The sequence below is a fragment of the Sander lucioperca genome, chromosome 23 (genome assembly GCF_008315115.2).
Source record: "Sander lucioperca isolate FBNREF2018 chromosome 23, SLUC_FBN_1.2, whole genome shotgun sequence".
Taxonomy (NCBI): Eukaryota; Metazoa; Chordata; class Actinopteri; order Perciformes; family Percidae; genus Sander; species Sander lucioperca.
Window position 1 is genome coordinate 2,803,690 of NC_050195.1, and position 18,877 is coordinate 2,822,566.

Sequence of the window (18,877 nt, forward strand, 5' to 3'; positions counted from 1 at the left end):
AAGCAGAAACCCAAAGACCGTTTCATGTACTTTGTGCAGGTTCCATGGCGACCTCAAATCCCACTGGAGTGTAAATAAAATGTTCAAGTAAAAAAAAAACATCAAGCCCAAACTTTCACAAGGGGGTGACTCATAGCACATGTGTAGGCTTGTTATCTTGATTGTTGTTCCTCATTTATGGGGAAGTACTCTCCTCCCGTCGCCTTCAGGGCTGTAGCCGGTCCCAGGCAGCGTGTGACGCTCCATGGGTGGCAGGATGGGAAAGGGCCTCAGGTTGAATTGGCGCAGGAGGAGGAGGCCTGTCGGGGGGTTATTGTAGCCTGGTTGGGACCTATTTTGGCCCAAGGGGACCTAATTTCATGGTGTGCACTGGGGTCAGGAATATTGTGGTATATCACATGGTGAGCTATTACAGTTTGGCCTTCCAGTTGATGATTAACATGTGCCAAACAGCGACACAAATCAATGATTGTCTTAGTTGGGTGACCTGGTCATACACAGCAAGGTCCCTTTTAAAAAAGGTACATGTTCTGTAATCTGCAGAATGATGCTGGTATTAAAAGAAAAATCTGCCAATGAGCATACATCAGCTGGTAGAAAAGATTTGATAAGTGATGCAAATTTTAGAAATTCAACACTCAAGTTTCAAGTTTTTAAAGCTACAATAAGTTTTCATTGTTTAATTCAGCTCAATTCAGTAGCTAATACAACATATATTAGAAAAACTGAAAAAATATATAGTATATTTGCAGTGTTGTCTATCTAACTTGGACAAAATCTAGAAATAATCTAATACAAATGTTGTTTAAGACAATCATTTATAAGATATTACATATCTCTCTTTTTGCAATGCAGCTTCTTTCTTCTTAAGACACTACAATCATACAGCTTGAATACATTTGATATTAGGCTACTCATTTCTTCCATATTGTAAAGTATGTAAGATATAGGGAAAAATGACAAGTATCCATATGCTACGAATTCAAGTCCTCGCAGATTTATGTCAGTCTTTAAAGTTCAGTAAGCCCAGTTGTGGTGGCTTCATCCAACATCACATCACTGACTGCTATTAAAGGTCAACCAGTGAGCCTATGGCCTCAAACATTTTCCTCCAATTTCACATATCTTGCTGTACAAAGTGCCTGGATTCCTGCTATGAGAGGGAGGTGAGGCCATTGTGGTAAACACAGTACACGCTCTCTGTTACTTATCTGGTCATCTTTTCAGTAAGCCAGTTCATCTGTGACTTTCCGTCTCTCTCACACACACACACACACACACACACACACACACACACACACACACACACACACACACACACACACACACACACACACAAAGCCCACTTCATGGTCTAGAGAGTGTAAGGCATTAGCCCTTCTCCCTCCTCTGCCCACACATTACATAAACCAGCTTCTCCTGTGATACACGCACTCACCAGATGTTGCCCAAAGCTTTAGGGAAGAACCCTCAGGTATGTGTGTGTGTGTGTGTGTGTGTGTGTGTGTGTGTGTGTGTGTGTGTGTGTGTGTATGTGTGTCTTCATGTCAGCCTCCCACAATAGGCTTTTATTGTGCATCTGCCGAGATTTATGACCACGATTTTTCCTACTATGTCGATTTCCTCTTTTGAAATCCCAATGGGGCAGCAGATCAGGGATCAGAGGGAGAAGCAGGTTCTTCAACCCAAAACAGGTGACTCCGACTCAGGCCTCACCAGGCTGAAAAGAAGGTTAAAAAAAAATTCTCCTAAATCCGTTGACACTAGCTTTTTATCTACTGGTGATTCACACGAACCCCATCTGCTTCTCATATCAACATATTTGCACTTGCCAACACAGGGGTCTAACGGTCTGGCCTGCAGGAGTCAAGAGGACAAAATGGAGTAATGGAATCAAACTGGCCCGAACGACAGAGTCTGCTGTTGATCACTGTAGAAAAAAGGTTTTCATTATGGAGTATTATGATGGCGGGAATGCAAAAGGGGGATATTAAAGACTCAGCAGAGCTCTTTCAGTGTGAGTAATGATCGGACAGAGCGGGGCGAAAGACAGCTTTAATGTTCCCTCAGGCCTCAAAGTGTTAAGGGTGCAAGCTGATACGGCAGAGTACCCACTAGGTTACATGCTGCCTGCGTTGTGTGTCATGCTAGGATGAGACCTATTGTGTTTTGATGGCTTTACATTACCTCTATGGGTATGTCGACTGGATTTATGTCTGTAATGTCAGTAATTATAGGTATGATGTTACGGTACGTGAAAATATCCCTTCTATACATTTCCACAAATCGCAATAGAATTTTATTGTCTATAAAACGTTTCTCCATACCATATGGTATCTGTAATCCTTAATGGTCTTTCTAAACCTGGAGAGGACCATATCCTCCGAGCTCTATTAAACATATCAGTCCCAGTAGAATGCCAGCATCCTGTCCACAGTTTAAGTGAGGCTTGCACATGAACCCATTGGACTGTCTCACTGTCAATCAACATATCTGGTCCTGACAGACAGTAAAAGCCAGCTACAGTATCATGCTTGCATGTAACCCCTCCTTGTGTGTTTTTATGGCAATCCAATCTACGTGAGCATCAAAGTTCGGTTGTGTCTCCTTCTAATTAATGGGGGGAGAAGCTGTAAGAGTTCACTGAATAGTTGCTGCTGTTACATTATTTATTGGTTATGATGCTTTTGTAAATAATTCACATTCTAGGATTCGAACCATTGGCCCTTATGAAGTCAGTAAGATAAGTGAAATGGTGATTTGCGTTAAACCCTAAGTAAAAGTTACTTTGATTAAATATTTGTAGTTTTACTTCATCAATTTTTTTCACTTAATTACTGTTCTGTAATGAGCTATCGTATTTGACAACTTAAGAATTCTGATGAAATGTCTTACTTTTTTTAAAATTTTAAAACCTAACACCTCGTCCTGTGCCAGATGAGAACTCTGTCAATAAAGGCCCTTTGCATGTGAGGTTACATTGAAAGCTGAAACGCTGCTCAGGCCTTCTAAAAAAACATCTGACCGTAAAGGCCGACTGGACTAAACGTAGGATCATTTCTCTACATTTGCTCGATTGACACTCAGTCAAAGGAAATATTGAAGGAAATTGACTGTGGCTCGGCAGGGATGTTCAAATATAGTCACTTCAGAGACAATGCTTTTTCAGTTTGGTCTCCTCTCCCTCTTCGCCTTCATTTAAAGTGATATATAGACAAGTGGATGTCTTATGTCTTTGTCCCGGATGCGTGTGCTTTCTAGTTTACATTTCCACTCTGATTCTTTCAAAGGCCTCTCCCTTCCTCAGGATGAAGACAGATTTGGCAGGAGATCTGTGATGCAGGGCTAAATTCTAAAACCTGCCTTTCCCCTGGAGTTGAACATCATAAATTTGACTATTGTCTTTATCACCATAGGAGTCATCTCAGGATGTTATTAGAAGTTCAGGCAGCTCAAAGGCAAAACCTCGCGGCCAGCCGTTAACATTGACCTACCAAGGAATAGAGATCAAAGAGGGGGAGAGACAGGGAGGATGTGTTTTTATCATACTTTTTCACTGCCACTTCAACAAAAGTGGGAGCCACATTTTGAGCTAGTGCCAATGTATAGCTGTAGCTATTGCAGAGGTTCAACTTGTTTAAACATTCCTCCAGTTATGAGAGGAACTTTTTTTTAATAAATACTTACTTAATTTCTAGCTTAAAGGCATGAGGGAAGGATCTGGCAACCAGATGACGAATAGAAATCTTATTGTTTAGGTCTTCTTAGTCCAACTAGAAAGACACAAGCCACATTTATAATTATAATGGGGAAAATTTCAATAAACTGCATTTCATTTTGAATTCTTAAATCAGTAATAGCATATTTTAAAACCTGCAGTATGGCAGCAGCAATAAATAAGACTTCCATTACTCGCCTTTAATTATGCATCTTATATCGCTGGTGTGTTATCAAGAACAGAAACCATTTGTGAATGTTAAAGCAACACAATTGAGGGAAATTACTGTTCCAATTATTGTTACAAGAATTTGAATCCACCCTCAATTTATTCACTGAAAAAAAGTTTATATTGTATGTACAGAGAATGGCAGAAACAGGTCTTAATGATACACTGTTGTAAAAAGGAAAATTGCACTGTGCTTACATATTTGTCATTTTTTTTTTTACCACCATAGTACCATATTGTGGATAATAAAATACAATGGGGATGGTCATAAAAACACAATGAAACAATAACAATATATATCTCATTTCTCCCAGGGTTAAAAAAAAAAATCCCCTGAAACAATAGATTTATGGGAAGAATCCACGTGGCACAGGGGGCGCACAAACATTAATTACACAACAGAAATAATAAACATGCATTATGGGATATTATGAAATTTGCATATGAGGAGAAAAAAAACTCGTTAGATATTGCAGGCACTTGAACCCCTCCCCAGTTCACGATGGAGACACATAAAACATGGGAATATCATTTAAAACAGCTTCTGTGTCAGAATAGGACCCCTTTCACACACACCCCTATACAAACAAGACCCATTATAATTCTGCCCCAGAAAAACCAAACAACCACAAGCAACTGACAGATGAAGGGGATGAATGAAGAGAAGAACAGAGAAGCACAGCCTTGTGGGTAACCTCCTGTTTGTGCTGCCGACTCAGAGGAATAGCTGTGATTACTCCATTGACTGAATCATCTGCAGGTCAGGCCTCCCATCTTCTCTCCCTCCTACTCCTCTGCTCTTATGCCACTCGGCAGCCAAGTGGTTCACATGGCTGCCAAGACATATTCCTAGACATATTGGAGCATCCAGTTACTGGCAGCGTTCACAGACGCTTAAACACATGTCCACCTACACACACACACACACACACACACACACACACACACACACACACACACACACACACACACACACAAGAACATTGCTAGACTGTATTTTACATACCCTTTTATTTGTGAGAACACATTTTTTTCATGTCCTTGTGAGGCCCATAGAACCTCAAATGCAATAATTAAATAACTCCTACTCTAACCTAATAGTTCTAATAGAAACCATGAACTTGATCTTAATCCTGATTCTGGTCTTAATCCTAAAGCAAGGGCTGTGGAAATACCCGGTTTGGATAGACAAATGCATTTGTATGTTTATTAATGGGACATAGACCGAAACATAAATGTGTAATTTAAAAAAATCTTTCAAATATGGCATTGCATAGTTTGTAGCTTCCTGCACTATTTCCAAAAAGCGGTGTGTTTACATGCACTTACTGTAAGAAACCAGGTAACGGTTGGATTTCTCCAGTGATTTCATGAACATCATGTTAACCAGACTAGTGACCTGCTGCATGTAAATGCAGATTCACAACCAGGTTACTACAGTAACCATGTTCTCCAGTGAGCTGCGTAACCTGGTTTCTTAAGTTGCATGCAAATCTACGAAGGGAAAATGGCTTCAAAATCTGACTGAATTAACAAATCAGGGTAAATCAATAAACTAATTTGAATCTTAATACTTAACCTAAACTAAACCTAATTTTAACTGCAACCTAAAATGAATTCTCACCTTTGACCTTTGCGAAAAACAGCCTCACATTGCAAAAGCATTTCCTCAATCTGACAACCAAAAGTTTGTTCTTACAGGGATGGAAGGGATGGTAACACACACACACACACACACACACACACACACACACACACACACACACAGTGTCATACATATACACTTTCACACACACTGAAAATGCACCAGTAATTATTGATTGAATGACGGAAAGGCTCCAGAGTGTTTTTCTACCAATGGACATAATCATGAAAAGAAAACAAAATCAGCTCCATTGTATCGAGCCCACACTGAGGCCATCTACTGCAGAACTGATGTGGTTTTCCATGTAACCACCCTGATGAAATATTCAGGGAGTAACAACTCAGACACCTAGGGGCCAGCGGGCTTCGGTTACAGCCAAATCATTCTACAGCAGGCGAGGACGGGGCCAGAGCTACGCTGGCAGGGTCACTGTTTCTTCCTTCTCGCCATACATGACAACATACACACACACACACACACACACACACACACACACACACACACACACACAAAGGGGCCCATTCCCTTTTAATGAGGTACATTAATTAATAACTCAAGCCCGACCCCATTTATACTGCTGGGTTCCCTGGGTAGGCGGGACAGGGTAGGAATAAAGAAGATCTAAAGCTGTTTTCCTCCACCGAGAGGGCTGTGTGGTGAGGGTGACAATGTGAAGAGAAAAAACAGGGATAACGCTACCAGCAGAGGCAGAGAGAATTCAGGATTATCATATTGAATACAAGAGAGGGTTGGAAGGAGGATATACTCTGGGTAAGTGTTGTGTGTATCTATAACCGAAGGGGACATTTCCCTGCCAGAACTGAGTTGGGGTGAGCGGTCATGCCCAAAACCAAAGCTCTGACTCCACAGTTCACACAAGCTGCTTAACCTCCACACTTTGTCACTACACACCGACTCCTGCTAGCACTCACACACACACACGTGCACAGTTGCTGCACGCTCACAAGAACGTGTAGTGTTCGACAAAGTCCCCACGAACAGCAAAAATAAGCCTCATTTACCCAAGCGTGGTGTCGACTGAGACCTCGCCAGTATCCGAGTGGTAGAAAAACATGCCTGGGCCGTGTTTTGTGCCATCCCGTTCTCACTCCCAACTCCTAAAATACAGACGCTTGGTCAGTGGCTCTCAGCGTCGGATACTGACGCAAAAATCACCCTTTGGCATCTGAACAGAATGCATCGAGCATAAGCAGCTTGACCTCGGCGCTGAAAGATGACGTAGTATTAAGAGCGACAACGGTATGAAAAGACCAAACATACGCGTAAGGATGTTAGTTGGGGTGGTGGATGGGTCAAACAACACAGGACATTTACCCAAGAGTCCTGTTTATGTCCCGCGTGTCACTGAAACGTGCATTTTGTAACTCCACCCACGATCTTTTCCTAAACCCAACTGTCCCGTTCTTGTGCTGCACGTCAGTTAAACCGCATAGTCCCCAGGTACGTCAATATGACGCCAAAGGGCTAGACGCGAGTCCCGAGAGCGTCAAATAGTGACGCAAAGGGTCCCGACCTAAGGCGTCAAAAAGTGACGCCAAGAGTCCCGACCCAGAGCGCCAAAAAGTGACGCCAAGAGTCCCTACCAAGCGTGTCAAAATACGGACACTTTTTGCATCAATAACAAACGCCAAAGGCACCTGACCAATTGTCGATTTTTGACATTGTGGGAGTGAGAATGGGTTGCTTATGCTCGAGGTTATGGGGGGGTAGATGTGGTGATGCAGTGATGGCCCAAACCAATTGCCTTCTGCAGTGATGTCTGCTCTAGTAAATGTCTCAGATGGATGGGTCAAAGCTGCAGATCATGAGCCAAAAAATTATAATTGGGCTGATGTCTACAATCAATAGACCAGAAGGCACTTATACACATAGTTAGATGATCATGATTGTGGACAGTAAAACAGCTCAAATCATGGTTCATATCATTAAAAAAAACTTTTTTTTCTTTAAATATTAACATTTTCTATCAACAGTCCTATAAAAATCTTTGTATCTCAACATTTCATTAAAAAAAAAAACACAGACTCATTGCCCTCTTAGTATTTTGTACATGTTAATGCTCCTTAGAATCAGTCCTAATCTTCCAAAAGTTTTCTAATCCCTTGTCACTGTCTCAGGAGTAAAACAGCCTCCCTTTCTCTGATCCCTGAAGCCTGCTGAGCTTTGCGAGCTGAGAAGGCGATGGGGGTACATCTTGTCTGTAGGGGCCCTTGGACTGAGGTGGGGCCTGAAGCGGGGCAGAGCCTGGGGCGTGTGTGTGCTCTCTGTTGTGGTCGTAGGTGCTGCCACTGGGGGTTTCCTGTGCGGGAGGTGGCCTGGCCTTGTTGGCCTCCTGCTCTTTGCGTCTCTGCTCCTGCCTCAGCAACTCCTGAGTCTCTAAGAGGACACGGGCATTGAAGTTGGACGTTCCAAGGTAGCCGTTACGTGATCCCTGGCTGCTGGAGTAGCCAGGGTTCTCCTTTGACGTCTGGAATCCATCTGCTGGCATGTACGCCTTGTCCCGTGAGTCCTGGGACACCGTGCTGGGAGTCTTACGAGGTTGCCTAAACACACAGAGATAGGTAAAGAGGTCAATCGTGCTGTTGAATGAGACACCCTAAAAATCACTTGAATCTAAAAGGAACAGAGGAGGAAAAGATTGTTTTTTTCTGTAGCGGCCCCTGGGTCAGCACTATTGAAGGGGAATTCAAAAGAAACTGCTCTTCAGCTGGGAATGTGTCCATTTTCATATATTGTGAGATTAAAAAGGGGGATGTGGTCGTGGCGTTGAGTTGAAACACTGAAGGCAACATGCTTGCATGCACTGAATCCTGTGCCATGAAGACAGAGACATAAAAGAGACAGGGGGAAGCCTAAAACGCCCACAGCACTATTAGTTCTACGCTGTAAACAAACACAAATGTTAAAACCTCACTGAGAAAAATGGCTTCTTCCATTTCCTTTCCATTTAACTACTTTTTCAGAGACACAGACGGGTGCACTTACAGCACAGACAGAGTAATGGCAGGCCTCGTGGCGTTATCTGCCTTCTACTCGTCCTGCCCCTACACTTGACAGGACGGCCCAAGATGCACTAATATTATCTCTGATACAAAGAAAAACTAAGGCCCAAGCATGCCTTCCGCCACATATGCTCCCTTTTACGGAAATTGTCCCGTAAAGCTTTCATTGGGAACTGCGAGGTCTCGCCAGGTGTTGAGTCTGCTCCTCCATTATTAGGATCCATTAAGGCCGTGTTGCTATGGAAGACCTGTGACAGTGTCTTTTGTGTCAGGGGTGCTAAGAGAAATCCCATTCACACCTCACTGACCCACTGTGCGCTTAAAAGGCTTTTGAGTTCACGTCACACAAGCCTGCAGAGGGAAACAGGGGCCTGGCGTGCTTTTAGGCCAAAATGCATTTCTTAGCTGGCCGAGTCTCATTTCAGACAGTTTGACAGGAACAAAAGACAAAACAGGCTATTGTTCAAAGCACTTGTGTTTCTGACATAATATTTATTTTTTTCTAAAACTGAAACCTCACAATGGAGATAGGCATGGGCCGGTATGAGATTCTGATGGTATGATAACCTTCAGCAAAATGATCACGGTTTCACAGTATTACGGTATTGCAATTATAGCTTTAAAATGTATTATTTTTTTAATTTCTGGGTAAAAACACACTGCGCACTGGCAGGGAGAGGGATTTCTAAACTGCACTTTCTGTGCTTGAAAAACAGCTCATACCTTAGGAACGGTATGACAGAAAATGTAAGTGGTTTTGAAACCGGTAACCGGCCCATGCCTAAATGGAGATCAAGTCCACCTTGAACCTTGTTTTCTTATTTTGTATATACTCCAATGTTGCTTGACAGGGAAAAAAAATGACAGTTGATACATGTAACTGAGCCAAAAGTAAAAAAGATTCTCTAAAGCTTGATATATAGTTCCACATTAAGAGTGACATCGTTGCTACGTAGACTACACACGTAGCCAGCGAAGATACACCCTAGCTGACACACTGGGTTACAGAGATACTACTTAGTGACCGCAAGAACTGTGATTGGCTGCTTCTGTTTCCTCCGATAAGTTCCTGATGCTGGCAAAGAGGATGTAACTCCAGTCCTGTAAGTACATGCATAAATGCAAACACAGTCACTTTTGGGAATATAGCATTCAAGCATAATATGGCCTGATCATTTACATACAACTATAATCTAGCGTTGCAGTTGTGATATCAGCAAATGTAATCTGACACTCATCTATGAATCAAAACCATAGACTGTATATAAAGATGGACGACGCATCTCTACCGCCTTCCACTGTACAGATGAGAAGCCAAAATATCCTGGGTACAGGTGCCGTCATCTTGTTATTTTGGAGCCAGTAGTGATCGGGCAGTGGAGCCGCGGTATCGAAGTCCCGCCCATACACCCACCTGATTAATCACCAGTCAATCACAGCTGTCAATCGTGTTTTACTCCATTTATATAGCATTAAATAACTAATTACAACCAACTTATCAGAAAAAAATGAACATACATCAGTGTGATGAGATCTACCTAAAATGACAAAAACCATCTTTGGGAAAAAATTATAAGATGTGTACTTTAACGTATTTGTTTGGCCGATGTCCCATCCGCTAACATAAAGGGGTCGGGGGTTTATGACCTAAACTGCAGCCAGCCACCAGTGGCTGATCTGAGATTTTTTGGCTTCACTTTTTGGGAGTTGTCAAGCCGTCCATCTTTATATACAGTCTATGATCAAAACCAAACCAAATGTCGTAGATACCTATGGCAGGACTGCCATTAACAACTTGCGTCAGGCATAAATCCGCCATAAGGATTTCAAGCAAATAGTGAAACATATACATTACTGTATTATTTTCTTCCTTGCCAGTTAATTCAACAACCCTTTGAACATACTTATTCTATTGCCATCACAGTGTAATTCTAATGAGAATCCCACGATTCCAGCATTCCTAATGGATGCCCTTTATGGACCACCAAATCTAAGGGGCGGTGAAGAGTGGAAGCACATGTCACTGTAACGTCCGTATCTGAGGCTTTGGTGCTTAAGTCTACATTTATGCATGCAAGGATAAATGTGTATATGCATTTATGTCCTATACATGTGCCACACAAACACATTCTGTTGTTCCGCTCTGTGTGTGCATGCATGTAGAGCATGTGTAAGTATGAGGGTAATTGGCGCAGGGGCAGATGTAGGGACAGACTGCAGAGAGAGCCCCACCACATGCTCCATACAGTATCTGGGTTTTGCTGTCTGGGCGAGCCGCCATGCATTTACACCCCGGCTTGGCATACAGAGCAGCGCCTGTTGCACGAGGCAGCGATCTGTGTTTCGAGAATGACCATAACGTTTTTAAAGTAGAAAAGGGAAGAAGGTAGAAGTCTTCGGAGGCGATGAGAAGAGAGAAGAAATGGCATTGTTCCACAGGAATGTAATCGTGATTGATGCGTCAGGGGAGTCAGTTCTCTTATCACCTCTACTCCTTTGCCAAAATATGTCACAAAGTAGATTAGTTACATCGACAGAGGGAGGGGATGGGAAAATACATCATGCCAAAGAATCGGGTAAATTTAGAATGACAGAACATAACAAACAAAGCCAGGAAGTTGGCTCGCAGAAAAATTTGTGGCTGCTGTGTTTTTTTAAAACAGCTGGGAAGAATCAGAGTTTATGAGAAGAAGGAGAAAGCACACATACACATGCACAGACACAAAATGATTAGGGAAAAAAACCCAAATGCATGCAATGGACAGTGGAACAATCGTTGCTATATTGTACATATAAATTGTCTATAAACCTGTAATAATGTTTTCTTTATAGCGTGGAACAATGTTGTTTTGGCTGCAAGAGCTGAAATGATAGATAAAAGAGCTACTGGCAGTTCACTCAGGCCACATTTAGGAACTTTCTCTTGACCACATTCATGTGTGTGTTTGTGTGTAGTTTTGTGTGTGAGCGCGTCTCTTTCAGGCTAGTCTATATCCATGACGTGCCACTTCCGGGATTGCCCCATTGCCACCGAAAATTTCGCCGTATGTCCTTTTTTCCGACCCGGAATGCTGTGTGGACTAGCCAGACCACCCTCCGCAGCTCTGCAGTGTTGTGGAGGAAGGTCTGGCAAAACAAAACTACTTTCAGGCTAATCAGTGGTCTCTCTTTCGTACTAACACACTCGTTCCTCTCCTGGCCCCTCTCGCCCTCCACTGCCTGTCACCGCTAATCCTGCTCCGACAACAAGCCTTCATTAGGGCCCTTCCAATCCTCACATCCCAGACAGCCAGCTAAGCCTGGCCGTCATCAGATAACCAGCTACTATAGCCTCTTCTGGAAGCTCTTTGGGAAGGAGGTTTTTTTCTTTTTTTTTTTGTGAGGGAATGTCCCCTTTCGGCTGAACGGCTGACTGCTCATGCTTCCTGTTTTGGAAGAGAAGGACAGGATGAAGCGGTTCCAAAAGAGAGGTGATTGGAGTTCGAGGGAATAGTGGTTATTAATCTGGGGATGTAAGACTTCAGCTCTTTAATGAGGCGCCGTGCCGAGACACAAGCTCTGAAAAGCCTTAGTCGGGGTCAAACGTCAAGCCTGAGCTCATGCGACTCTTTGCTAGAAGACGGTATGTGATTATGAGAGGAATGCATATCAAAGGCCATCCTCGCCTGGCTTTTTGGCTGGTCAGACCAACTTTCCCAGGAGAAGGAACTCAGTGAGAAGGGAGGGCTGGAGGCAACTGTCACATCACATGAGATGCCAGCAGATAACACCTATGAAGTGAATGCACAGATTGGTCTGGCTTATACAGGCCGCATTGATTATGCGTCTATGTGGACCAAAAATCCATAGCCATAGACAGGAACATGTTTTAATCGACCCGATTGTGACTGTTCAGAGACAGCAGAGCAAAAGAGGATGGCGATGAAGAAATGATTGCTGTTTGTGCAGGGAGAGATTAAAATCACAGGAGAGCAGAGTTACTCTGGCCAAGACAATTAAAAGACCACACACACACACACACACACAGACACACGCACACACAGACAGACACACACACACACACACACACATATATATATACACACACTTTAAGTGTTATGGCTTTGTTTAACCTGGCAAAGCAGCAAAACTTAAATAAATAAGACTTCATAACATTTTAGAACATACTGTACATTTCACAATACAATAAAGCTCACATTGGATTGTTTCCCATTAGGAAATATATAACAGGGAGAGGAAATTATCTTTGTTTCATTAGTAACTTTAAATCCCTGTGTCAGTCAGACAAAGTATAGAATTTGTGTCTTTGGAGATTTTCTCTCTGTAAGACCTTTACAATGTGAAAATGTTCCACCAGCAATGGTTAGCTTTGCAATTTAAATTTACTAAAGTGTGATTAGAGAGCTTCAGAGGATTGGTAAAGGCACAGATACACACATAGAGAGTGAAGGCAGGAAATGCAAATACTGATACTAAAGTCTCCCCCAACCCCAACACCTCGAGATGGAAGATATGGTAAGCTTTATTGGCATCTCTTTGAAAAATATGCAAAAGTATCGAAACATGAAGATGGAGAAGATGAAGAGCAACGGTTGTAGCTCTGAACTCAAGCTGTGTAAAAGATTGCCAAGAGAAAATGAAAAAATTATATCGGAGCTGTTATTCATCATACTGGAAGTGTTGGAGAAGGGGGGGGGGGTTGATGTCTGCGACAAAGTCATCACTTCTTCAGGGTCACCATTGACTTAATGATAGTGCATATCAGTCGAATAATTCCAAGTGATCACATTAAATGATTTCATTCAAAGAGTTTTGCTAAGAATCATTTGAATGTCTGGAGATGAGTTAAAAGTGGCTTTGTGGTGATTGACTTTGTAACCAAAGGGATACATTAAAGAAAGTGTGGAGAAAAAAGGGTAAAGGCACAAATATGAGGAAAAGAAATTGATGGAAATCGGAAAAAGCCGAATGAAGAGGTCGAGAAAGGGCAAATAGAGAGGGGAGGCGGTCTCACCGTGGCAGGGAGTTGTACTGTCTCTGTGCTTGTTGGAAACCATCTCGATCCTCTTGCTGCTGTTTCTGGACCTGAGTCTCGACTGTTACTGAATGGCGTCCGCTCAGCGTCTCCGTCCCATTGCTTACCTGTAACATCCACCAAATGACACAAGTCAAGATACGCACAGTTATGACAGTAACATAGAATCAAATGAAGCCAATATGGTTGACATTTCTATATTTGGACAGAAATCTGGAAATAGAATAACACACACACTTAGATAATGGAATATAGTTCCCTCAGCACAGCAGGTGCTTTGTCAGTGTGATACCTCCTGTGTTTTGGGCTACGCTCAGGGAACAGGTAGTTAGTAGGTGTGATTCCATGATGACAATGGCACTGACAAATGCACCTGTGCCAGTAGATGAAAGGTCCCCTGATACTTTTTTAAAAGGCATAATTCACCAAAATACAATCTTTCTATCAATTACAAATCCTACCGGAAAGAACCGTTTGTACTAACATTCTTAATGCAGATCGAAGCGATGCAGTGACAGCAATATACAAAAGGTTTAAAATAACCATATTTGCCAGAAAATGAGGATATTTCTTTCTGGAAAAAGGAAAAATGTCTTGACATTTTCATGTTCAAAACAGTAGATGTTTTCTTTGAATTGTACCGGTATCACAGAGTGAGTCGTGAGTCTGTTATATTATAATACTGTAATGTAGCCTTAATGCTGCTTGGCTAGCGAGTTTTAAGTCACTTTACAGCTTAAAAGTGTTTTGTTAGCCCAGTTCAACCTGCAGTCTCCCATGCCACGTGGCTTTTGCTACCACGGTCAGAATAAATTCCTGATGAGTTAAAATCAGTTCAACACATCTCCCAATGCCTTTACAGCTGAAAGGGACTATTGGCACATTGGCAAATCACCCATCAAACAGCCACTACTAGTGTAGAACTACTAGTGTTAGAGAATGTCATGATGGTGTCAAAAAGACTCATCAAAATCATCTTATTCTTGGAATAAATAAATGTTTTTTATTAATGTCCAAAAACACTGGTTGTATTTGTTGGGTGGGTAGACCTTTTTTGCAGGATAATCCATTTCTCAGGTGTACTTATCATATCAGAAATACTTTATAATAATTCAAAATGGCTGAAAAAAAACCCTTAAGATGCATTATTTTTTTTTTAAACTGGTTCGATGTTAGCCTGGGAACCACACGAATCTGCCAAGCTCATGTTTCATTTGCTCTGGCAGATACGTCTGGCCCCCCTCCCGTTCATACAGATTTCCAGCCGTCCAGAACCGGGATGGGCCAATCACAACCGTTTATCTCATACGGAGCGGGTTTAAGGCCATAACTGACAGAGGAGCGTCATGCTTGAATGTATTTACTGAACGTAGTTACTGGACGTTACTGGCATTCTGTCAGTGCAACTTATCAGGCTAATAAAACTCAGATTAAAATGTCAAACTAGGCAGTACTGATCAAATATGAATCCAGATTCTGTTCACAAACACGTTTTAGTGTACTGTTTAGCTGTAATTTGAGAAAGTTTGTGACCCGGCCAACCCTTTTTTTCCTGCTTTAAAACGGATCAAGCACTGCCCCAACAACTCTGATTGGTTGTAGGTCTATCTAATTGCGTCCAGAGGCCTTTTGGCCTGCACTGTTTAATGCCTCCTGGAAATTTAAAATGAACTGAGAGCTTCCAGACTAATACAGTATTTACTAACATTTGCGAATGAGTTGCCAGGCGCCAGGCGATGCCAGGCGAGTTTAATGTCTTTAATGTCATTATCTCTGACTTGTTCAGATTTCATTTATATATCAGCGACTTTAGAGCTAAGTACTTGTTCCTTTGTAGGAGTTGCATTCCTCATTACTGTTCTTCACAATCAATTTATAAACTGTTCACAACACTGCTGGCCCTTTTCCCTCAGATTTTAAAATCCACTGCCCATGCTCTCTGTTTGTGTGAATCAGAGGGCTTTTTACATTTTATAAAATGTAACATAATACATATTTTGCTAAACGTATGCTGTGTATTTCTGAACAAAGTAAACTAGTATGCTGAAGGCATGAAAATATAGATGAGTATCACCAGCCACTGCTTCATCTCACAGATTTGCATGTGACTTGACTACACACCACTAACCTGCACCAGCGCGCATGTGTTTGTTGTCTGATCACTGGCGGGGTTGACATGGAGATAGCATCTCCCTCAACACTAGCACATCACTAACGAGCTGGCTGATGAAAGAACACGACAAGCCAATTAAACAGAGGCGTGCTGAAGAGGTGTAGCAAGCGTGGCTTGACCAAGTGTCAGTTTTCATAAGGCTCGGGATGGTAATGTGGTAGGCAGGTGGGTAATGTGGTAGGCAGGTTTTACTGGCCAGCTGAGTTTTTAAACTGAACAGAGCAGCCAAAGAATCTGTGTTTGGTAGCTTGGGAAGAGATTTTTTTAAATGTGGAAAATGTATGTGTTTGTGGGCGAGTGGTAGAAAAGTGGTAATAGTACATGACAGAATGGATTGACATTGTAAAGGTGTGTTGACGGATGGAAAGGCCTGTCAGCCAGAATGTCTTCGTGAAAACATCTTGCGTTCTTGAAATGGCTGCTTTCTTCCGCACCTGGACAGCTGCAATAACAGTGCAATTACATTTCACTCAGCGCTAATAACAAGTAATTTCTCAATCTCTCCCCGTCCTAAAAAGTAATAGTATTCCACATGGGTGAAGTGAATTGGACTCATATGTTTCGGGTTTCGCTGCAACAACACATTCCCCACTGCTCAAAAAAGTCTAGAGCACATAAACGAATATCGGATGAACAGTAAGGGAAAAGGAGAAATTATTTTACTGCGGTGGTGAGAAAATAATTAGTCACGCACACTGAAAGTTTTTTATGTGATTTGAAAGGAAGTGGTGAGGAATCCGGAGGTGCTTGCCGCTTCGGTTTAAAAACGGAAGAGTTGAGGTGAATGACGCCAGGCCAAGAGAAATGCATGAGAAATAGCCAGGAGAGAAAATCTGTCAGTGTAATGGCATTATCCAGGGAAAGAGAATCAGATTATTCCATGTTAGGCCTGGAATACAATGCCATATAAAACATGACATTTGTTGAAATCGAATCAAAGAGACGTCCGTGTTTGTTTTTATCCAATAATGTGAAAAATGATGTCAATACGGCACACTTCTATCTCTCCCTTGTTTTCTTGGTGGTTTCACAGACAAGGCAGGGAGGAAAAAAAGAAAAAGAAATCTCCACGTGTTCAAACATAAGAATGTTCACAGACGGTGAGGCGGGGGAACACAATTATGAAAATTATTTGCAGCTATCAAAAATCCGGGACCAGGAAAGCAGCTGGGAAGGCGTTGAGCTTTTAAAGTTCCAAGGTGTAATATTTCCTGGTTAAGAGCTAGTCACGGACCATTCAGATATCAAAGCAGGTTGCTGTGATGGGTCAGCGGCACTAACATATGGCTTTACCGCCCAAACTCCTCATGATGCTGTAGCCCACCACATAGGGAACAGTTTTAAGAGAGCAGCCGTGCTGTACACAAACAGACATATGGAAGACATTTAAGTTGCTAATGGGCAGACAGAACAAGAAAGTGAGAAAATGGTAGTGAAACACCACATCCTGACGCGCAGTTGGATAATGATTCTCTCTTAAAGTCCTCGACCCAATTCCGCCAATTTATTATAAGCTAGCCCAGTTCATTTGTGGTCGCCGGGGTGTGTAGCTCCGGGCGTAGTATCCATCTGAGAGCGAGCAGTGTGGTCTGCTATTTCCCAGTCCCTAGCCCAGGAAACCATGGTGAATGGTTGAGTTGGTTATCTCCATATCACTTAAGCACTCCACAGCATGCACAAATGGCAGAACAAAATGTTAGAGTCTTATCTTTTATTGTGAAGATATCTGTGTGGATGAATGTGTGGGGTAATAGTGCTTAAATGTATTATTATGTCTACATAAGAGAAGTGTAATTGCTTTGTTCTCCTCTCCTCCCTCTGTTTACAATCTTATCTGTGAACACACACACACACACACACACACACACACACACACACACACACAGTATGGTATCTAAGTATATTGTGTGTAGGCATGCATACTGTACATATGCACACACACATGCCTCTGTGTGCAGACGTGTCTTGAACAATGCAACAATATTGCATTCGCCATGAAAAAATCCATTTCACCCTCCCAACAAGCTAAATAATTTTATGATTGTGATATGTTAGATCAAATGTGCTAGCAAGATCATGAATCACGAGATCAGTAAACCATGCTTGCTACATGCACAACATTGAATAGCAATATCCATTATTCACCCGTGCAGGCTTGACAGTGAGCGTTAGCGAGCAAACTGGGAAAACGCTTGACAAAAGCTTGATCAAAATCATGATAATCGACATAACCAGCTGTGGTTCAAAAATACAGTCATGTTATTTTTGGTGATTGAGATAGTGCAAGAGGCCAATGACATGAATGAATCTACGTGTCCAAGATGCATCTTACAAAAAGAGAATCCTCTCAGCACTATAAATAAGCCTCACAGATCCAATCAAGAGTGGCTAAATGATTTCCTTGCTGCTTTTTACAGTATGTTATGGTCCTCTTCTGTGGTCTTCTGAGGTCTGTTAAACTGTGAAAAATAGCTAGCAGAGTCAACTGGCTTGCCTTTAAACAAAGACGATTACTATGCAACAATATGTGTGAGAATGAGTATTCTTGTTTCAATCATTCACTTGAAAGTACATGCAATTATAGACAAAATGACTTACTCTTACATACAGCTCTGCTTGGCAATACACATGTATTGTGTGACTGATTACAGACTGGTTACAGCCAAAGGCTCACACACTGCCATGGCACAGAGCTATGTTCTCTAACCCTTAGCTCCTGGGAAGTCAAGTGACTGCGGCTAAAAATGGCTTATTCGTCACATGATCACATAGGAAAGGGTTAGCTGTACACAATCAAACACACAGAAACATGAAAGCCCCATATTCAGAGTAACCCAAGATTGCATAAACAAAACAAATGCTTGTAGACACATGTATCCTGGTAGCAGTAGTAGATGGAGCGATACTAAAAATGAAAAGAATTCACATAAATAAGGGCTTTCCAGGCTGCTGTTGGTGTGTTTGATCAAAGGTACCAGCATGGCGCTCACGCTCTTCTGTGTGGTCATGCTCATTGGCGTTCCAACCCAACAGCACAAATTGATTTTATTGCCGC

General features: G+C 42.2%; 1 protein-coding gene across 6 annotated transcripts in view; it reads right to left on the reverse strand.

Moving 5' to 3' along the window:
* Positions 1 to 4,012: 4,012 nt before the first annotated feature.
* LOC116064851 (partitioning defective 3 homolog) overlaps positions 4,013 to 18,877 on the reverse strand; it is a 379,664-nt gene continuing 364,799 nt past the window's right edge. For all 6 annotated transcript variants that reach the window (XM_035998104.1, XM_035998105.1, XM_031320165.2 and 3 more), the window contains 2 exons: positions 13,629 to 13,756; positions 4,013 to 8,155 (listed from right to left, as the gene is read on the reverse strand). In XM_035998104.1, the coding sequence (XP_035853997.1) occupies positions 7,726 to 8,155; positions 13,629 to 13,756 (558 nt within the window). In that variant the 3' untranslated portion in view covers positions 4,013 to 7,725. The remainder of the gene's footprint in view (positions 8,156 to 13,628; positions 13,757 to 18,877) is intronic.